The sequence below is a fragment of the Camelus ferus genome, chromosome 8, assembly GCF_009834535.1.
Source record: "Camelus ferus isolate YT-003-E chromosome 8, BCGSAC_Cfer_1.0, whole genome shotgun sequence".
NCBI lineage: Eukaryota > Metazoa > Chordata > Mammalia > Artiodactyla > Camelidae > Camelus > Camelus ferus.
The window spans coordinates 65,058,040-65,081,692 of record NC_045703.1 but is presented as its reverse complement, the minus strand read 5'-3'; the positions used below and the strand labels follow the sequence as shown (position 1 = coordinate 65,081,692).

At 39.9% G+C, this 23,653-nt stretch overlaps 1 protein-coding gene across 8 annotated transcripts in view; it reads right to left on the bottom strand.

The window, feature by feature from the left end:
- Positions 1-23,653, bottom strand: part of ARID1B (AT-rich interaction domain 1B) — a 380,200-nt gene that overhangs the window by 313,783 nt on the left and 42,764 nt on the right. For all 8 annotated transcript variants that reach the window (XM_032485245.1, XM_032485243.1, XM_032485241.1 and 5 more), the window contains exon 2: positions 21,449-21,643. In XM_032485245.1, coding sequence (XP_032341136.1) covers positions 21,449-21,643 — 195 coding nt within the window. The remainder of the gene's footprint in view (positions 1-21,448; positions 21,644-23,653) is intronic.

Genomic DNA, 23,653 nt, shown 5'->3' with positions numbered 1-23,653 from the left:
ACTTTGGAAAACAGTATGGAGATTCCTCAAAAGACTAGGAATAGACTTACCATATGACCCAGTAATCACACTCCTGGGCATATATCCAGAAGGAACCCTACTTCAAAAAGACACCTGCACCCCAATGTTCACAGCAGCACTATTTACAACAGCCAAGACATGAAAACAGCCTAAATGTCCATAGACAGATGACTGGATAAAGAAGATGTGGTATATTTAAACAATGGAATACTATTCAGCCATAAAAAATGACAACATAACGCCATTTGCAGCAACATGGATGTCCCTAGAAAATACTATTCTAAGTGAAGTAAGCCAGAAAGAGAAAGAAAAATACCATATGAGATTGTTCGTATGTGGAATCTAAAAACAAAAAAAAAAAAAAAAAAAAAAAAGAAAGAAAGAAAAGAAAAGAAAAAGACAAATGAACATAAATACAAAACAGAAACAGACTCATAGACATAGAATATAAACTTGTGGTTGCCAGGGGGGAGGGGTTGGGAAGGGACAGACTGGGAGTTTGAAATTTGTAGATACTGACAGGTGTAAGTAGAATAGATAAACAAGATTATACTGTGTAGCACAGGGGAATGTATACAAGATCTTGTGGTAGCTCACAGTGAAAAAGTATGTGACAATGAATATATGTATGTTCCTGTATAACTGAAAAATTGTGTTCTATATTGGAAATTGATACAAAATTATAAACTGACTATAACTCAATAAAATTTTTAAAAAATAGGATTGTTTTTATGGACTTTCCATCCTACAAAATTAGGAATTTACAGTATGAATTTACAAAAGCCACTTGCATTTTAGAAACAGTTCCTCAAAAAAAAATTTATGCAGTTTCTTGTGAGAATTCAGTCCTGAAGGACAATGCTGAAATCCAAAATCATCAGAATTGCCACAATCAAAATAGCTAAGTTCACACTGACCAGCAAAATACAGGTCTTCGAACTAATCATCAACTGTTCCAGTATTGTGAAGACTTTCCCACTACCGTGGCCCATCTTCTCTATTTTCAGAAAAAGAAGTGATGATTCAAAATGAGAATGTGGCGACTGTGTACAGTGCAGTATGTAAACTGCTATAGTTCTTTGTCCATCAACTTAGAGACAGGTAAGCAAGACATTCTCTCCCAGTGACAGGCAGCCCTGTGCCGAGTAACTACATAGATGCTAAAACCTGTCCAGAGCTACCTGTTCAACGACAACCCTGCAAGGATACTACAAGTTCTGACAGACACTACTTTGCACAAAAGCATCCACAAAAATGTTACAAAAAAGACAGCAGTGATGTTTCAGCAAACTCAGTGTCAAAAAGGTACTCTCATGCATTTTTAATCCGCAAGAGAAAGTGAACAGTTGTCCTTCAGTCATCAGTGTCAGGGACAACGACACGGTTTCCCTTCCTCCAGCTCCAAACAAACTGTTACAATTGGCTTATCAACCATGCTCCTCAAGAGCTCTAAAAAGCAAAACAAAACAAAACACCTCCCCCTTCCCCCAAACCCACACAAATATTTGTCTTTTTCTTCTTTTTCCCCTTCCATCAAGTGGTAAGAGAGGAGAGAGAAAATCAATCTGGATCGTCTGCTCTTTAGGACAGAACATACAAAGAGGTGTTTAAATGTTGACTCTTCTAAACTGTTATTGCAGAAGCTTCTGTGGGTTACAAATATTAAACAGCAGAATGTTACTTAAGTGTTAGCACTGGGTCGCATGTCATGACTGACTAAAGTACATGGCCTGAAAATTACTTCCAATGAAAATTCTGCATCATCATTTCTCACTTCATCAAATTTAATAAAAATCAAAACAATGTGTGAATGGCTTTTATTACTTTAACCTTATGGTTTTCGTGTATGAAATGGCATCCAGGAAAAACGGTAGGGAGAAAAGATAAAAATGGTTTTCTAGATATTGTTAGGGGAGGAGGAGGAAGAACTATGAAAATAAATCACAGGAAATTGCAAGCAACAACTTAGAATAAAAAGCAGCATGCATAATCCCAAGGAAATTCTGGACATAATTTAGGAAAAATGCCACTGGACACGGAGACCAAAAATGAAGACTAAATGTCCCCAAGTTGTTGACATTTAATAAACATGTTTCGCTAGGAACCTGGTGCTCATTAATTAGTAAAAATATATGTACTTAGGCAGCAAAGTTTCTCCCTAGCAGATGGTACAACAGGCTTCAAAAATAATGGGAAATCTTACTTCAAGTTGTCTCCTTGGTTAGTTTAACAAACATCTTACCAAAAGGCATGGGGAGAGGGGGTTTGGTATCAGATTACAGATGTATTTTATTTAGGATGACAGGGCTAAGGCAGGATGGCAGCAGGGCCTCCCAAGCCAGAGAAGACCCTACCCACAAGGCCACTCCCACACCTCCCCTCAGTGCTAAGCTCCATTCCCAGGCCAGACAAGGCTATAAAAAGCCTGGCCTCTGGCCAGCTGGCAAGACCACACACCGGTATTTTTAATTTAAGAGGGCCTGAGGATGAGGCCAACACCAGGGCACCAAAACGTTCAGGGAAGAACCACAACCACCTCCAGCCAGGATGGTGGTCGATATGTAAGATTTTTTTCCCAGAAGTATCCTAATTACCAATCAGTGATTTAATAGTGATGGAGACATAAAAAGATAACATTTGTGAGAGCTGACAGAAGTGGGCAGATACTTCACTGTGAAAGGCACAATCTCTCTGAAAGACCATATGTACAGTTATATCAACGGCAACGCGAACACCAAACACTGGCCAAATAAACCCGACCCTTCTTCTTTATTCCTGACACGGAAGGCTACAGACTCGACTTTTGTTATAATTACTCTAACACTTTGCTGCTGCTGTTCTTAGCTTCACACTGGTCTCGTTACCAGGCCACACATACAGATACCATGAGGCTGTTCCTTCAGACAGAACTCAAACGCAGCAAGATCACAGTCAAAATGCTGACGTGCTCAAGGACACGCTGCCACAGTTCAGGTAATTCTCTGGGTAAATAAGTATTAATCAGAAAGTACTTTTAGTTTCATCCTTTATTGTGAAAAATTACATGTAAACATAGACGTTAGTAAAGTTTTCTGCCTTAAATGAACCCCATTTCATCTTTCTTTGAGAACTGCAGGTTCTCAGAAGTCTCTGTCATGACTCTAACTCTCAGTTTGGAAAGCAGGACTGCACAACAGCAGGACAAGGGGGAGGCAGGAGAGTGGGGCTCCAAACACAGCCGCCTCCCCTTTACTGCTGGGTCTCCTGGACCCTCGGGAGGCTTCCAGGGTGCAGGTGGGGGAGGACTGCTGCAGGCGGACGGCACCCAGAGTTTGCAAAGGCCCAGGTCTACAGTCAGGTATTTCTTTCTAAATATAAGCTTATTAAAGCATTTTATTTAACTTGCTGTTTTTTCTCTTAAAAGCAAAGGGCAACCAGAAAAATGTTATCTACTTGTAGATTTGCATTAATAATTTTATTACAGACTGTATTCACTTGCAACGTATCCTTAAAACTGAAAAAATTAAGATCATCTTTGAACTAAATGTCATTAAAATGTCTGCTCTCATATGCAGTTAACCTCTGATTTTTTTTTCCCCTTCACATCACCTCTCTCAACTAGCCTCTCCTCTTAGTTCCCCTTCACTGGGAAACTTCTCTCCAGACAGAGGCACTGATTTCTCCTCTGGATGGTGTGAGGGAGCCTCACAGGCCTTCCTACTTCCGACCTCCCTTTCGCTCGGTCCTAAACACAGCTGGGGAGATCATTTTCCCCCAGCAGCACTTCCTGAATTCCATGAGGCTTTTCCTGGCTAATCTAAACAAAGGCCACCCCCGCCTCACACAGCCTCCTCAGGCCAGGCTCCATGCCAACCAGAGGACACTCCAGTTGTGCTGTTCAATTCATTTATTCATAGGTTTATTCTTAGCCTACAAATTCCTTGAGCCACTGAAAAGTCTAGTGTATTATCAGGTAGCACACTGTGAAAACCTCTTAAAGTTGACAACACATTGGTACGGAAAAAACTGCTTTATTAAAGATGTTTTTATGGAGATTTCCAGTAAATATGTCAGATTAAATAACCATGTTTCTCTCTACTCCCTCATAGAACCCCCTTAAAATAAGGGTAAAGGAATTGTTTTAAACTATAAATCCACAAGGACAAAGAAAGCCTAAGATGAGATGACAGCAGGTAAGAGAGGTCAAAAAATTTTTGGAAGGAGAAAAGCAGACAGACAAGCGATAATTAAAGTTTTAATTTGTTCTAGGTGAGAAGATAAGAAGGAAACTAATTAAAGCTCAGAACCCCAAAGACTCAGGAATCAGAGGGTGGCAGGGGGCTGGATGAAATATCTGTAAAGAAGAATTCAGAGCTCCCTCCTTCCTAATCGTCACCCCAATCCTGTCAGAAGTCAAGAGGATTACCATCTGGAGAGGCTGGCAGTGGAGGAGTCAATGGAAAAGAGAGGATTAAGTGGAAAATACACACACAACACAAACACACGTGCGCACACACACACACATTGGCCTCCAGACGCCCTGATGGCCTCACTGGATGAGTTTCTGGGGGGAGGGGAGAATACAGATAACAACATTTGAGGGTTCTCAAACGAAACGGTCTGATCCCCTCCGCATCACCCAGACCCACCGTGGCACACCTGCCCCAGGACACAGAGCACTCTTATCAGTTCTCAGTGTCCATGTGCACCAAACTGCTATGCCAGAGATTTCAAGAAAGCCTCCAACAGGTAAGACAGTAGGTAAAGATAGTAAGGACTCAAAGGAAACAGACAAAGAGAACTACAGAGCAGATCTTCAAAAACAAAGGTCCTAAAATGATCTTCAGTGAGATAAGCTACTGTATCCATAAGATAAGAATAAGATGGCAGTTTTAAAAAGGCAAATAAGCAGACAAAAGTAAGTTTGTGGAAAGTAAGATGGCATTTTTAACAAGGCAAATAAGCAGATAAAAGTAGTTTGTGAAACTACGATAACAAAAACTAAAAATTCATAAGAGGGACTGGAAACCAAATTCAGACTATCTACCAAGAAATAGAACAAAAAAGACAGAGATGAAAAAGGGACTGAAGAAAAAGCTTAAGAAATAATAATAATCAATCTAGTATTTCTAACACCCAACTAACAAGAGTTCTAGATAGTATGAGCAGAGAAGATCAAGATGAGGAAATTAATAAAGAAATGACAGTCCCCCTTTCCAAAAAATTCCCAGAACTGAGTTTCACACTGGACTGGTCCAGCAAAATGAACAGAAAAATACCAACTCCAAGGTTCATCACTATCTTAGAATCCAAGAAATAAAAAGCTTCTAAAGTTACCAAAGAGGAAAAAAATAGGTGACATATAAAAGATGAGGCACTGGATTTCTCAACAGAAATACTCAAAGCTTAGATGACAATGGAACAATAGCTTTTGAAGAAAATTATTTCCAATCTAGAATTCTATACGCAACCAACCAACCAATCAAGTGTGATGGTAGAAATGGCATCTTTCTGACATGCAGGGAAACTTTCCTCTCCTGCACCCTTCTTAAGAAACTTCTAAAGAACATACCCCACTAAAATGAGGAAATACCTGAAGACATGGATTCAGAAAATTGAGTTTGAGGCCAAGGTAATTCTAAGAATGATAGTTAAGGGAAATTTTACTACACATACGCAGCAGGTCATGAGCCTAACAGAGTAAGAACGGAGAACAAGGCAGAGGAATTCCAGTTCTGACCAGGGACTCAACTGCTGCCTGCCGAAAGCCACAGAAATTTGGAAAAAGCAACATGCTTCATTCTAGATCAAAATCTGCCATGGTCAGTCTGAAAGAATTTAAATCATCTGAATGCATCCTAGCTGCAAGGAAAGCTATTTTTGAGTTCTGAATTCTAAACTGGAGAGGCAGAGCTTTTAAACTTGGGCATTTCTCCAAACATAAAATAGCTATTCAACAAATGGCCAAATGGTGGACATCCACGAACTTGAAAAACATTCAACAGAGTTGGTAACTGATGAGTTCCACCTTCCTGAGAGGAACTGTACAGTTCTATCACAAGAGGAGGATAAAATGATTACATATACATTTTTCAAAAGTAAACCAATGAGGCAATTATCAACTCCAGGATAATAAAAGTTGTATATTAAGGAAATATATTCACAGCTTATGTCTCAACTGCAGGCATTTATATAGCCCTCTTAATGTAAACACTGAATGCTGATTTAGCCTTAACGGGACAAGAAAAGGAAAGGGAATTGTAAGGCAGGACAGTGTAAAAGAGGTAACTTTTACATAGTTAAAATTAATGGATACAGTCTAATTTTGAAAAAAAGAAAAAATAGCAACATAATTATGTCATTTAGAAATGGATTTAAGAACCAGAATAAAACATGAAGAGCTGAAAATGGCCTCCAGGAAACGGAACTCATAGTCAAGGAAGCAAAGAAGGCATTGGTATTTTTTCAAGAAGCCTTGTAATGCTTTTATTTCAAGTCTATACACATATTATTGAGGAAATTTTTACCTTTTCACTGTACCTGCCTCCTCCACTAGCCTGCAAGCCTCTCCATGGCAGGCCCTTTATATTGCCTGATGGGCACGCTGTGGGCCCTCTTCAGCCAAATGCCAACCAACATTAAATATCTGTGATATTATTTTTGACAGCATGCACTCATTTTTAAATAGAAAGAGGAAAGATCCTTCAGAATGAATGTGATAATTCACTAAGAAAAAACTGCTGGGCTCAGCTACACTGCCCAATCAACTGACCCCGCAGTCCATACACCAGAACCACACTAAGCAAAGTAAAAGAGCAATGGCAACAAGAGAACATTTGCTAATACTGACACTGACACTGGCATCCTTTCCAATATAATCTTTGTAATTAATTTACTGGGTATTGCAACTATACATTATCTGTAGGAGTGTTTAAAATGCGCATCTTTGGCAAAGCCATCAAAACTTAAGTTCATATTTAGTTTTCCAAATGGCAAATGAGTCACTAGAGTTCACAAGGATTTGCAACCTTCCTTACTCATATTTAGACTTAGGATAAGGTAATCAGCGTAAAACAAGGTAAGTCATCCCTTACAGATTTACCCTGAAAAGAAATTATTTGACTTAATTTCATGTGTGGCTCTGGATTTCCGGGTAACTTTTAATAATCACATATGCCAGTCTTACATCTTGTCATTAATATGAGAACAATATAATGAATACTAATAAAAATACTAATAAGGTAAACAAGAAAAGATGCCCTAAAATATGTTATCAAGGGCAGTAACAACATGAAACTGGCAACAATCAGAAAAACTGATGAGAGGTGTAGTGTTGTTACATTCCTGTTGATAAAAGCAGAGGTCAGAGACGAACATAAAAGTCAACTAGTAAGCTCATTTAAAGAGGACGATAAACAATGTTTAAGTTTTTATTCAAAACTTGGCTTCTTTATATATTTCCATATCATCATTCATCTAGTTAAACACACCAGAATAAAAGTTCAGAGTATGATTATATTATCTGAATACTACTTTAGATTTTTGGCAGCTTCCTACTTCTAAAAGCAAAACTCATCAGCACTGTGGACTGCACAGGTTCTTTGCTAGGGTATAAACTTAACTGCCACAGAGGTGTAACTGTATGATGCAGACAGTTCTACATAATCTCTGAGGCAGAAGAAAATAAGGTTACTAGAAAGCATAGGCCATTTTAAAAGGCCTACTTATTAAAACAATGTTTACAGATAAACATTATGTTTCTGCCTCCTCTTGATACATGAATAGCTTAGTAATGTTCTCCATTCCAGAAGCCGAAGCAAGGGGAGGCAGCTTCTCCTCTTAAAAATCAAACAAGATCCAGCCAGCCTTCATGCAGGAGCCCTGGTGCTTTCTGAACTGATCCATCAAAGCACCAAGATTGGCAAAGATGAAAGGAAAATTTGGAGGCAAAAGTTAAATTCTATGCTTGTGAAAACTTAAAATGTGAAAAAACTTAAAAATTAATTTAAAAAGCCCCTTAGAGCCTAACTGAACTGCAAAGCACCCCCACTTTCGTCTCCCAGACCCAGCAAACTCCTACTCCAAGATCCAGGTCTAATCTGACCTATTCCAGGAAGCTGCCTCCCCTACCCATGCAGCTTTACTTGTTCCTGGAGCATGTTATCCAAATCTTCACTACAAGCACTCACTCAGCACACCATCTTCTAAGTACCTATATACTTGCCTTTCCTTGAACGTATAATTGTTCTTACAGTTATCAATAAATGTCTGTGACAACTAAGTGATCAAACTATTAAAGACCTTAATTTTCTCTTAATTCAATAAACGAAAAAAAATTATTTAAAAAGCAAATTAAATGAATGTATAGATAATGGTATCAATTTTTAAAATTCAGCAGGGACCTGTTATAATTAGGATCAGTCTATATGAACACATAAAGTCTAACACTCTCTCCCACGTCCCCCTCCCAACCCCCACCTAGTGAAGCGTTCACAGCACCCTAGCACCAGGTTAAACATCAACACCTGCACTCACTACGTACCATTCAACTTACCTACCTGCAGAGCATCTCAGGAACAAAGACCTGGTTATCCTCATCTTTATATTCCCCAGTGCCCCATGCAGTATAGAACACATAGCAGGCATCCAGTATGTGTGCTGAGTTAAACTGGAAGTGAGTAAACTCAGCTTACAGTATGAGCCGTTTTTTTTTTTAATGAATCACTTTTTTAAATTCAAATAATTTTATTTTAAAAGAAAACTTTGTATTTGCTACTATAGATAGAACACCAGTATTACTTGCCATAAACAGAAGATCACTAGAATAAATATTATGAAGACAATACATTTTGATTACATTCTAACTGGGTAATGATGCCTGCCCAAGGTTCTTAGACTGATACCAATTTTTTAGGAAATGAAGAATGGGCAGCAGGGGCTATGAAGTTCTGGAATGCTGTTAGAGCATACCTCAGTTCATAAGAAAGACAAGATGTATAAGAGAATTCTTACTATGTAGCCCAACGTTATTTAACGCTGTGTATACATGCCACCCAAACTGATCCTGCCCAACACTAGCGGCATGTGCGGCCCACAAAGAAGCCCTAGGCTGGATGGTCTTTAAGGATTCACTACCTAACGGGGAAAGGACCCCCTGCTTCTGCTCTAGGACCTCAGGCAAGCTACTGCACTGCTTTGTCTCCCTTCTAGTAAAGTGAGTAGTATTACCTACCTCATAGATTTGGCGAGAATCATATGAAATGATATACAGAAAGGGTTTGTTTGGTAAGATGCCCTGGCCTCAGCAAATACCAGACCAATGTTAAAATCCTATGATTCTAATGTAAAATGGTACAGCTGCTGTGGAAAACAGTCTGGAAGTTCTTTAAAGAGTTAAATATAGAATTATCATATGACTTAGCAACTCGACTTCTAGGTGTATACCCAAAAGAACTGGAAACAGGCATTCTAACAAAGACTTATACACAAATGTTTATAATAGCACTATTTACAATAGCTAAAAAGTAGAAATGACCCAATGTCTATCAACAGATGAAAGATATACAAAATGTGGTATTATCCACACAGTGGAATAATATTCAGCCAAAAAAACAAATGAAGCATTGATACATGCTACCACAGGGAGGAACACTGAAAGCATTATGTACAGGGAGAGAAGTAGCCAGACACAAAAGCTCACGCATTATATGATTAGATTTAAATGAAATATCCAAAAGAGGTAATCCATAGAGACAGAAAACGGGTTACTGGCTGCCAGAGAGAGGGGACCTGTGAGGAGGAGGAACTAGGAAATGAATGCTTATTGGGTAACAGGGGTCTCACTTGGTGGAGACAGAAGTGTTTTGGGACTAGACAGAGGTGATGGTTGCACATAACTGTGAAGGTACTAAATGGATCGTACAGTTTAAAATGGTTAATTTTATGTTATGTGAATTTCACCTCAATTTAAAAAAAAAAACTCCAAGTGTGATAGACATGGTATGTAACATTTAAATTTCAACTTGGTAAAACTTACAAAGGACTTTCCATGAAACTAATATTCAATGTCAAAATGAGGCTACCTTAATTATAATCAGTCTTATTATTCAAAAAAATTAAATGAATTCTAGCCTCAGTGGTGAGAATCATTCCGGTTTTACCGGAATCATAAGACGTCGTGCTAGCACGGGCCCAGGATTAACGTGTCAAGAGTCGGAAGTCCTTTCCCTGCCGCTGAGTAAGCACGTACATTTGAGCAAGCTGGCTAACCTTTCTTCCCTCGGTTTCCTCATCCATAAACTCAGGATCATAACACCCACCTCGGAAGGCTGTCATGAGGACTGAGTGAGTTGATCCATGTAAAGCAAGTAAAACAGTGTCTGACGGAGAAGCCCTTGAGAAACATTTGCTATTATTATTGTCTGTACAATGGAGGTAAATAGAAGCGAGGCAAGGATTAAATGAGTTTAATGTAAAAGTACTTAGCATAATACCTGGCACAACAATTGCTACCGATGTCCCCTAGTGACCATGTCTCTCAATTTACAAATAAGAAAATGGGCCCGAGAAGAGGAGGAAGAGGAGGAGGAGGCTGATGAGGCAACATCTACAGGAAGCACTAAATTCTTGTCCTTCCTTAAAAGTGAAAATTACTCATCTATCATACATCCTCAGCTAGAAGAAACCAGAGAGCAATAATTTTTAAAAATTCAATCTACATGACCTTTCTTTACTTCTAGGTATAACTCATTCTAGGGGTAGCCATGACCTCTGCTCCTGGAAACAAGTTACAGTGCAGCGTGGGCATAAGGGAAACAGCTCCAAATCTCTCTGTAACACTCCCTTTGTTAAAGCTAAACTCTACAGAAGCGCACTGGCCCCACAAGGCATGTCTACTAAGAACACTGAGTTCAACTTATCAGTTACACTTATGGAGAACTGAAATGTCACATATAAGGTTTTTTTTTTTTCCCATAAATAAACACTGACTTTTACAGAGTTCCAGTATAAGCATGAATGTAAAATGTTCCCCCACCACAAAGGGCTTGCAGCCCATTTTGCAGTCCTCATACTTCCACCATGAGGGCAGAGCTCTGCCTCCACTGTGAAGGCATTCTCTTCCCTCCGGCAGTAAATCCCTACCGGAACACCGTCCGTTTTCTATAAACAGCATCCTAACTATTCTGGGGGGTGGGGGTTTCCCCAATAAGCAATGTCAGATGACCGGTGTTAGGACGAAGAGCTGAGCTCACATCACACTGGCGCCAAATCCAATTCAACTCTGTTGAAGAATCTTTGCTCACCTCCCCCTACTTAGGGTACTGCACTCAATACAAGCAAATTCAGAGGAACATCACCCGTGATGCAGGAAAGCAGCCATTGTCTCCAACTTACTCCTGGGGCTAGGACCAGCCAGAAGAAACGCCAACCCCTGCACTACACACACAGAAGTAAGCAACAGCAGAAAGCCACCCTGTTGTAACCACCACAGGCATCAGAAGTTCCTCAGGAGTCTAAAAACAGGGTTAAAAGTACAGCTCACAGGCTGTCAGCAGGCTTCCTACCGGATCAGCAAAGGAGCTGAGCACCGAGTTCACCCGGAAACTCAGAAAGCCAAGCCGAGGTGCAAGAGCCTGCCGCCCAGCCACGCACAGGTGGCAGACACACTGCTGAGACACTCAGACCTTTGCACACGGGATCCGTGGGCTTCGCTGGCCAGAGCCTACAGCTCTGCAAATTCTCTCCTTCGCTTAAATCTGGAGATACCTGTGAAGGGCCATGTACTGCTCTGGATGGTGGGCTGCAGCAAGGAAAACCAAGTCCCTGTCGTCTAGAGCTTATGTCCTAATAGGAGCAACATGCACTCATGTGGGGGAAGCGCTGTGGAGGAAGGAACAGTGGCCTGGGGTCGGGGGAGGGTGCACTTTTACTTAAGAAAGTCAGAGATGGCGTCTCAAACTAACATTTATTTGAACAGAAAGCTGGAAGCAGTAAGAGAGCAAGACTTACCTGCCAAAGCCTCCCGGCAGAAAGGAGAACAAACCCAAAGGCACAGAAGGAGGGGCCGCCAGGAGTGGGGAGGGAGGAGGGGAGCTGGGGGACCCTGAGTCAAGTGGGAAGTCACCGAAGCAGTGCCACGGCCTGACTTACACCCTCCGGAAGGACCACTCTGGAGTCCCCTTGATCATCCAAATGGGAGCTGTGGTAGCTGTCGAGGGTGGTGAGAAGTACTCAGTTTCCAGATCTATTTTGAAAGGATTATTTAACAGATTGAAAGGCTGAGAAACAGAGGATGACTGTGAGATTTGGGCCTGGATAAGCAAAGCAGAAGCATGAAGCTGCCATTTCTTGAGTCAGGAAGACTGTAGGAGGAGAGGATGGGGAGGGAAAGTTTTACACGGGAGAAACTTCGGAACTGTCGAGTGTTCCTTACAAAAATTTTTGTAACCAAAAGCTCTGCCCCCACAGTTATGAGTTCAGAACTCAAATTCATAGCCTCCCTTGCGAGGATGCATTCAGATGATTTAATTCTTCCGATTAGACCCATCACAGCCAAACCTGCTTTGGAATCACGCACGCCGTGTAGTGCTCAAGGCTCCATTTCTGCAGCTTTCGGCAGTGGTGGTCAGAACTGGACTCCCTCCTGGGTCCCTCTGCTTCCCTGTTCACTCTGCACTTTACTACTCCCCTGACCTGCTGCGTGTGTGTAGTAAATCGTCCTGTCGTTCTGGGAATTTCTCTGCGTGTGCTGTGTGAGACACCTGATGTCATGAAGACAGGACCAGTGATGTTACACGTTATCACTCCTTCCACCCTTTATTTTTCAAGCCAACAAGGAAGAAGAAGGGGGCAGAACTCAGCCAGAGATACAAGTGGACAAGGAAGAGAGCTCTCTTGGGCAGTCCAGTGGACTTGGAAAGAATTCTGGCCTTTCAGCTTCTCTCCAACTCTAAAAATTTGGCCAACTCCTGGGCAATAAGATCCTCTCATCTCCAAGACTCCAATGAGTGGCAAGGAACAAAGGTGGGAAGTAGAGAAGGAAAGTCTTATTTCTGTATGATGCCCAGAAAGCTGAGGAGACCCTCCAAAGATGTAAAAATGCTGAAGATACCTAGATTGTTGGGATATGGGAAAATCTTAGTGGAAATTTCAAGGTAACATAGCAATTAAAGGAAAGGGAAGTCTCCTTTCTGGCTGATCCCTTTGAGGAAGTATTCTGAAGTCATACAGCCCACAGACCAACAATTATTCTGATCCTTTCCTTTTCCCCAGTTCTCTCTGGCAGCAATGATAATGGTGATATTGATTAAAAAGGAACTTTTTACTTTCAGAGTTGGGAAACCATCCCTGCTTGGCTGTCTTTTCTGTGGTGCATCTTAGATTGGTTCCCTTCCCAGCAGACATGTCCCCAGCTCTCCTTGGGACCAGCTCCTACAACCATCCAAGTAGAACTAGATATTTTCAGTCTTAGGACCAATATGTAAAACTTAATTACCTCAGCAATGACAGATTGTTTTTGCATTTTAATTCCAATACTTTCTTTTTGCTGTTGATATTTATCTTACTCTTTGTTTCTGAATGTTTGCAGTCTTCCTAGAACTTGACCTGGGGTCTTGCCTTTGACTAACCCTGAAGAGCCAATTCCACTGGTCTGTTTAGTAGTTTAAAAAAAAAAAAAAAGTATGCTCTTAATGATTTAATACCAACAATAAAGGGAGACCAATTTGGTTAAATCTTGGAATAGTCTGTTTTCTAGAGTGAACACACTTTTTCATAGGAAATGGGAAGGGGGGTAACGCCTGCTGTTGTAGACAGTGACTAAGCTTGGGTTCGGGATTGTGCAAGACAAGGGATGTTCATGTTATACGTACACACTAACCACACTCAAGTCTCAGCTCCAGCATTTCCAGGAAGCTTCTAACACCTGGCTCCACGGAGAGCGTTCCTCTAGAGGCCTGAGAAGCCTGGACCGAGCAAGGTCCCCAGTGCTAGTGAGGCGTCCGCCCAGCAACCCCACAAAGCAAGGCTGCTGCCGCTTCCTGCTTTCCCCCCTTGGAATCTGTCTTCCTGGTGCTCCCACCCATCCCCTTTCTCCTCTCTCTCCACTAAAGTGGTTTTCTAATTCCATTCACGACAACAGATTTAACTTTATTAAAGTTATTTTCAAAACTGTAAAGGCCAATGGCCTTAATAAATTTGTTGCATATAAAAATAATCAAACTGTCATTAACAACTTTTTACCAGAAAGAATATAACTTCCTTCTACTATATAAAAGAAAAAAATTATTTTACCCTTAGGGGAAAAAACCTGTTTTAAAATACAAAGCCATCCAACTATTCTTTGCGGACGTTACAGAGGAGTTACAGTTAAGGCACAGAACAAAATCTTATTAAAACTTATTTCTACTCAGAATGCACTGTACACAGTTTATCCCAATGTTGTATAGAATACACTATTTTCAGAACTACTTAGAAAGTACTAATGTGTAAAATGAGTAAGTAATTGCTGGATCTTTCTTTATTCCTTTCTGTGACTCCAAATAAAGTTAGCAGCTCAACCTTAAGATTTTTTACATATTAAAAAAAACTTCTATGTATCTAACACACACCAGATATTCAAAAGAGGCTATCTGAGAAAATTTTCACTTTAAAAAGAGTAAGTCAGAAAATAATTTATTGCACTGATTGCAACAATTTGCTACTCTTTGAGGAAGCTATAGCTCTTTCCCCTTTAGAAAGAATTTTAAAGAATTTGGGTCAGCAGCTGTATTAATACAATCTGTCAAGCATCAACCCATAAATTTCAGAAGACTGTATTTGAAATGACAATACTCTAAAATCTAAAACCAAAATAAAAAGACATTAACTTACAATTATCTTAAAGGGAAAACACAAGCTGGGAGATGTTATAGTCAAAGTCATTCAGCAGATGAGCAGAGTGAGGTGCGGATTTTTCCAATACTGCACACAGATTCAGCATTAATTGACAAGGACTAAACTGTCCCAACTCCAGTTCTGGCCACACTTCATCCCTTCAGAGCAGTGGTGAGTTTCTGACTCCCTGGGGAAGGGCTGGAGAACAAGCTCTCAGCAGGTGCAGGGCTGCAGGTCAGGAACTTTCCGTCTCTGTCACCTGGCTGTTAACCCCAGCTGCACAGGGGAGTCACCCATGGGGCTCAGAAAAAGGCAGAGGGAAGCTTTTAAATTCAGATGCCACTGATACGGACATCCAATCCAGGAGGTTTTAAAGCACGGTAGCAGATTCTAACCTTCAGCAAAGCTTGAGAACCACTCGCCTAAGCCATGCCACTTAGTTTAACTTTCAGTTTATCTTCTGGTATTTTCGTTGTTGCTGTTTGTTTCTCAGGGAGCACTGAAGGAATGCAAGTGGCTGATTTTACTGATATGAACTGTTAGCTTTAACTGCATTGTTTAAATTTTAACATAAATATCACAACTTCATGCGTCTTCAATGAAAGCAAATAAACCAAGTTTACTTAAAATATACTCAAGTATAATTTATAATGCTACCTAAAGCATATACTTGAGATTCACAGCTCAAAAATTAAAATGTAATAGAAAAGCTTAACAGATATTTTAGGTTGTAAAATACACAGAACTCATATGTAAATGACAAAATAGTATAAACGACCAACAGAGAATAGGACCTGTACACTATAATTTTTAGAATCTCTAGGACAATGTAAATGTTCAGATAAAAAAAAACAAAACCCCACAAATATTTCAAAATAAACTTCCTAATACAAAAGTAACTTTCCAAACTAAGAGAAATCATTTCACATTTTCTCATTAAACTTTCAAGTATAAAGCCTGGTCTTTCCTCATTTTTTGGAAAAAGGCTAAAGGTTTAAAACTTTGTATTTAACCTGAAATGTGATCTCTTCTGATACACCTCTATTAAGAATGTCACATTGAATGCTTCGAAATATGTTGAAATTCAGCTACAATATAAAAAGCAAATCAATCAAACTAGTTAAGTAGTCCAGAAATTTAAATTTTAAAGTGCAAATAAAAATTACCATATCTACAAATCTTTTCAAAAGTATTTTCTTGGTACAAAACTCCATCTACAGGGAACTTTGGCATCAGGCAGCAGCATCTGCTATCTACTTGGAAGCAGAAATGTGAGGTGTAAATGTATTTTGCTGGTAAACCGTAAATACCTTCATATTCACTGATGAAGAACAAGTGAGGAAATCAAGACAAAATGTGGCCAACAAAAGGCCACTATTTATACAAATTTGCAATCCGCTGAAAAACCTCCAAACGTTTCAGGTGTACAAGCAAAACAGCTTGGCTCCAAGTCTCTTAGTACAAAACATGCATTTATAAAAATGCTGTGAATAACACAAGAGAAAGAAATCACATGGCATTCACTATTTTACTGGCCAAAAGATTTACCTTTATGTTACTGGTTTGTTTTTTGTTTATATGTGTCTATATCTATATACATGTAAAATAAATGTTTAATATATTATTGAATATACACACACAGATATATTTCATTACACCAGGATGCCACTATCACACAAATGTTCTGCTTAAAAGACGTGTGTGTAAGTGTGTGTGTGCATAGACAGGTACAGGTAGGTGTCCCTGAGTGAATATAAACTATCAAAAATTAGGAATCTGAATGTAAAACAGACACCAGGCACGTGTTCCTCCCCATCATGTTAAACCTTCCTTTATTTCATTAAGTCAAGCCTTCCTCTCTCATCCTATCACACCCAATTATGTTCCTTAAAAATAGGAAGTCTAAGCTCTTCTCAGAGAAAACCAAAATTAAGCCCTGACTACTGGATTCACACTTCAGATTCAGATACGTCTAAACAGACATTTCATGTCAAAAACTCTGGAATTCTTAAGTATGTAACCAGTCCTCCTCACCCCATTCTTCCATACTTTTCAGAAACATTGTTCAAACTACACCAAAACATAATTTTAACTATATTTTAAAAAGCAATTTTTTTCTTGGACTAGACTGACAATATAAAGTGACACAGGTGGGAATCCTAGAACTTGCTTGGCTCCTTAATAACCCCAAAGAAAACATTTATTTTAGCCAAACAATTGTAATGTTTGTCTCTTTTTAGAAACATCTGCTGCCAAAATAAACATTTGCATTGGAAGAAGTGCTTTGGCTGTTAAGATGGTACCAAATAAAATGCTTATGTTCTGAAATAAATATTTTACTCAGAAAGCACACAGCAAAACAGACACATCCAAAGGGAGCAGAGGATGAATTAAAGATGCAAACGCAAACACCTATTCATTTTTAAAGTCTTTTTCAAAAGAACCTCAGTTTTTAATTCAGTTGTTATTTTGACTGAAAGGGGTAAGTTATTTTTAAGGTGAGCCATCTGAACTTCAGTTCTATTTAATTTGCCATGATAACTTTTAAAACAACAATTATACTCCATACTCTTATTGTTGCAAAGGTCTTCACAATACAGATATGTTTTTAAAAACTAAAAAAGTAATCTTTTCCCATTATAAGAGCACTCATGAACTTAAGTCTCTCACTCTGCCCTCTTTCCCTTCTCCTGGTTTTATAATTCCAACAGGTATCAGGTTATACAAGCATCTACAATAAGATAATGACAGTTAAGATATCAATTCAATAACCCTTGATAACTCAGGAAAAATCTCAGGCCACATAACTGAAATCTGCTTGACACAAATAAATGTATCTTCGCTATGGTATATATTTCTTCTGGGTGTTATTTCTTTTACATGAAAAAGTCTTTTTTAAAGCAAGTCAGCACAGGCCTATGTACACATTATAATCACAAAAGACAAGAAAAATGAAATAAAACATTTGCTCACCCACGTGAGCAAAGGGTGCTCCAGCAAAGGGTATACTGGTGTCTAAGTTTAAAAAAACAAAATCTGGAGAACTCAGATTCTAATACCCTTAAAGATTATACATTCTTTGTGTGACTCTATATTAGATGAAATCAACCAGTGCACTCTGTTAACCATCCCCAGGCTTGAATTCCAGGAGCCTAGAGGCAGAACATTCTCCACAGAGGCATAGAAAATTCATTTCCCCTCTCAGCTCAATAGAAACCCAAGTAGACTAGTTTTTAGGGCACCGTGCAAAACTAATCTGTTTAGCCATGTATTTGCCTGATGATGTGAGAGAATCAGCATGTGAAAGACCACAAGTCTAGTTCCAGTTAATAAACACCAAAATGATGTGCTATTATCAGTCATGCTTCAAAGACCCAGTCACGAGTATGTTTCAAAAATAAAATTATCACCATACAAATCAAGAATCACTAGGTTAATACTAAAATCAAACACTCAGTAGCCAGTTCCTCCTGACCCTCAGAGACAAAAAGTAAGCAGTGATACTATGCATGTTAAATTTCATGTAAGCCACTGCAGTTCTTTCTAACAGACTACTCATTTAAAATTCCTATCACAGGAGTGGAATGCCAGCCAAGAATCAAACTGTGACCCCTGAGCCAAAGACAACTTACCACTCAGCTGGTAAGTGGGCAACTCAATTTACAAACTTAAATTCCTGCATTTTAAACCTTTGCAGAAATATATGAGCAATATTAAATGAACTGGATTCAGCTCATTAGAGGTTCACAAACCAAGCACAGGAAGCTTTGGAGGCCGTCCAAAGCAAATCATGCCTAGGTGGTGATGTCCACTCAATAAAAACTCAATGTCATCATTATCTTTCAACTTTTTCCCTGAAGAACATTAGCAGCCATGACCACAACAATGCTCAGCTAGCTCCATTAACACTTGGAGAAGACGGACAGGACCAGCCACCAATCACTATGCCAGCACCTTGTCTGTGGACCAAATTTACTTATCCAAAATTCACAAACAAAGCAACCAAATGAAAATTCCTCACCAAAAGACACAGAATAAAGCTAACAAAATAAATGTGCTCTAATAACCTTTACCAAAACCCTATTTCTTTTTTTCTTTTCAAATCTACTAATTAGCCTACACCTAACTGATCACATGAACTTGGTACTGTGTTGTGTGTCCCCTTTAAACATGTTACATACACTCAAAAATGCATTAGCAGTTCTTAGACTTTTAGATCTCAAAACAAGATACAACATACTTCAAGGCTGTATTACAACTACATGAAAAGGTGAAAAAGCAGTAAAGATTATTTAGAACCCTCAATTACGATAAACTTAATATGGAAGTTTGACATTTTACAGCCAGGGCATTCAATTTCTTACCAGATACACTTGTCCTTTCATGGTCAGAAAGATCCGTGCTTAATTGGAATTAGGCACTTCTTTCGGGTAGCAGTAAAATACTTAATCTAAAATCTTAATTAAAATTTTGCTAAAATACTTGGTGGGTAATCTTTATCAATTTGTTCCTGCAAACAAAGCCAAGAGTTATTGGATTTCAAAAATATGTAAGAGCCATCAGGATTAAATAAAACCAAAAACCTAAGAAATCTGAGGTTATTCTATGTAACTATGTATGTCCTCTAGTTTTAGCTTTACCTATTTGGGAAGGAAAAAATGAAAAAAATATTCCTAGGTAATCATCCCTCACACAACTCTATTGTTAAAGTCCCACTTTGGGAATGCAAAGTAAACCAGTGTCTTAAACTTCTAAGGAGACTTTAACTCATTCAGAGGAAAAGGTAAAGGAGCATCCAGCAGCTTGCTATGAATAGCACCTTTTGAAATGACTTTCATATTTCACTTCAGGAAAGTATGGTGGAAAGGAAAGTGCAGAAACAGGGGGTGGTGGCATCAGCTTCCCCTACTAGTCCTGCTATTTCTCATTGCCTTTCTGTCTCTACTCTCTCCCTGTAGCCAGAGTATCATACAGAACTGTCAGCCCCCAAATGAAATCAGCTATAGCATGGAATGAGGGCACTTCATCTGTAGCTGCCTCAGCCTTCTTTCCCTCAACTAAGGGAAAATTAGCTTTCAAACTAAAAAAAAAAAGAGCGAGAAAGAAGGAAAAAAAAAATCACAACTTTAACCTTACTTTTCAATCATTTACAAATTATCTCTGTCTCATAATTAGCAGCCTCAACTAAAGATTTTTACTCTAGGCAGCAAAATATTACTGGAAGAAAGGAGTAATACTGAATAAAATTATGAGTACAATTAAGTATGCAACTGACTGCTAGAATTCTGAGTGGCCAAACTTTAATAAACAAAGAGTGAGAACTTGCGACAATAACGAAGGCCATTTAAGGAACAAAAAGCTGGGAGTCAAAAGCTGAGTTCCTTTCATCTTTCCTCACAACCCCCTTAAAATAAAAACATCACCAAAGGATGAACTAAGATAAAGAGGAAAGACAATTTTCAGTCTCTAGAAAGAAAAGGCTCAGATGCAACTTATTCATGAACTTTTAGGACAGCAGTGGAGCATATGAAGTGGGATGTATCATTCTCCACATCCACTTTAGAGAGAACAAGCGTTCTATCCAATTCTTTTCCCCACAAATGATTTTTGGTCAAACGTAGGGAAGAACTTCCTGAGGAAGCACTGGAAGACTCTGGAATGGGTTACTGGCAACACTATGGAATGACCGATCTGGACAGCACCCAGGGCATCACCCGATGCACAGCCAGGTTAAAGCATGGAGTGGGAATTTACACAGAAGCCCTTCTGCTGTTCCTAGTAACTAAATACTCTAACAAGTCTGAATCTAATTTACTCTTTTCCAAGGCCTACATAACAAGGATATACTCTCCAGTACCGAAGAGACTATAGGCTTACTATTGCTAGACGTAGAGAGTCTTTTAGGGTAACGACAACTACTTGATTCTAGACAAAAACGAGGAAAAGCACCAGATCTTTTTTAAGAGCAAGAAAAGTCTTTTTTGTTTAAGTAAAAACACAAAACCATCAAAACCTAAGAAAACTGATACACCTCATATTCTCTTACATGAACTACAGAAATCTTTTTCAAAAGGTACAGAAGAAATAATATGTCAAGAAACAAAAGCAAAAATTAACTTTCTGGGAGACAAAAAAAATTTAAGTTGATGCCATCTTTATGAGAAAGATCTTTAAGTTACTTAAAACTTCACCTTAAGAAGTTTATTCATAGCTCAAAATCGGACACTGTCTGACATCAGAAATATTAGAAAGTCTAGTTCACTTTGGGACTTAGATCTATATAACTTGCTGCAACATGATGACACGGCCCATCTTTCAAATATAGCTTATAACAGGCGTTCTACCAAACAGGATTTTTGTCCCCTTTGTGCTAAGAAGCTCACTTTTTCTTCTTAAAAAGAGAAAGGGGAAAAAAATTTTTACCTGTGATTATTTCAAGAAACTATGAAAATTAAAAGCAGAAAATCAGTGAAATGCCTCCTAATGCTCTCAAGACTCACCTTCAATGGACAGTAAAAAATAAAGCAGAACTACAACCAATTATGGGGGAGAGCGGAGTGAAATCAGCACAAACCTGCTGCTGTGGGTACTGCATTCCTCCCATGGCCCCTGGGGTCCGACCCTGAATGCCAATGGGGTACCGCTGTGGGCCTGGGGGGCCGTAGGAGCCTCCCGGGTAAGGGCTGCTCTGCTGTGGCTGAGAATGAGGGTTGCTGCCCATCCCATACAGCTGAGGTCTCTTCATCACCATGGGATCCATTGGGCTGCCCTGTGGAGAAATTAAGGAAGAAGTAGACTTATTAAGTCATTATTACAAAGGCAGGAAGTTTGTTACGCTAATAAATACACCAAAAACACAACTACCTTTACTTTTGAAAATATTAAAAACAATTATCTAACAAATAAAACCCAGAAGAACATTAATTTAAAAACCTAGGTGGATACAAGACATTTAGTTTTGTTACTTTTAGCAATTTTTTAAAATTAAGAGGGATCCGGAGCAAACAATACAAGGAAAGATATTGCATCTAAGCAGAGAGGAAACATTTGCATCTAAAATTCTACTCTGCAAATGGGAAAGGGGCATGATAGGTAATCTCACCCAGCTCCTTTTAGCTTACCGAGTGGCTGGGAACCCTTTCTGACTTCAAAGTATTCTTAGAACAGCTACTTTATTTTAGAACTGAGTCTGCAAGTCCTGATCAAACATTAATGCATCCGAGTGCTCATTAGAAAGTGAAAGAGTAGATTTTAGATAATACAGAATGTCTAGGGTAAAAATTTTCAAAGATCACTAGTGTGCACGAGTAAGCACCCAGACTATGAGTCACAAGCCACCTTCCCTATGTAAGGAAGCATCTTACCAAACATAACCAGTTCAAAACCACACTGAGTTTTATTTTTGGCGTGGTGAGTCAGCCCATGGGCCTCGGGGCTGAGGCCACTCAGGAGGGCTCGAACTGGTGCCTCAGCCTGGGCTTTCACGCCCCGGGCACTTCAAAGGAGCAAGGCGGTGGTGGGGGCAGTCCCTCACGGCGGTGCAACAAAGGATCCTTCTTTCCTTCCTTCCAAAACCATATACTCACACCTACTGTGTGCCAGACTCTATGTTCTCACTGAGAACAGGGGGACTCTCAGGGAGGCTTGATGATTAGCACGGTACATGGGGAGAAGCCAAGTTCAAGGCAGGAAGGGGCACGGTGAGGAGTATCGCAAAGCAGAAGAAACAGCATAAAGCAAAAAAGCTCAAGGGAGACTAGCTGCCTGGCATGTGTATGGTAACATGAGCAGTTTACATCCAAATGAAGCAGAGAAGCAGCAGCTGAAGCAGGCAGAAGCCAGAAGATGGGTGTCAATTTAAGGGCTTCAGATTGTATCCTGGGGATAAACCACTGGGTGTTTAACAGAGCTATAGTCAGATCTGCCTTTTGGAAGGGCCGCTGTCTCTGCAGCTGCCTGGAGCCAGGATGGGTTGCTGCAGCAGGCAGGTGAGCTGAGTCCTGGGCTGGTAGCAGTGGTGGGTGAAAGCAAGCCCACATTTAAGTAAAAGGATGGAAACGCAGCACGATTTGGGAGACCAACTGAGTGACAGAAGACAGGAGTCAAGGGTAGCCTACCAGATGGTAGGACACCAGGGGAGAGAGAGCATGCAGGGACAGGAGCATTTCAACCCTCTCCCCCGGGTGGGAGCTTTCACTATTCTGCACACTAAATGGGAGGCTCCTATAAGAAATCCAGGTGAAAGTATCCAGAAGGAAGAGTCGCCATTGAGTCTCCAGCTTGGGGAGTATCATAAATAGGGAAATGAGCATACAGGACAGCGCTCCTGGAGGGCAGTGATTCTTGTTTTATTCACATTGTATCTCCAGGACACAAGTCAAACAGTGCACCTGGCATGAATTAAGCAATCTGACGTGTGTAAACTCAAGCACTTGATCCAGGAAGAATATATGAAAAGAGAACAATGGGTAGAAGACAAAATTCTAGAGACTAACACTATTTAAGGAAAAATGGGAAAGGAGTCCACAGTAAGGCCAAAAGAACGGCCAGAAACTGTAGTCAGAGGCTGTAGAAGGTGTGATGTACCGGAGGAGAAGGGAGCATGCCCGCCAGCCCAGGTATCTGACAGGTGAGGGCGAACGCTCTCCTGCGCTTGATGAGCAGGAGGTAACTGCTGAGCTGGGCAAGGGCACCTCTCATCGCAGAGGTAAGGGCGGCTCCTGGAAGACCAGCAGCTGAGGCATGAACAGGAGGTGAGGGGGAGCCAGGAGTGTAGACC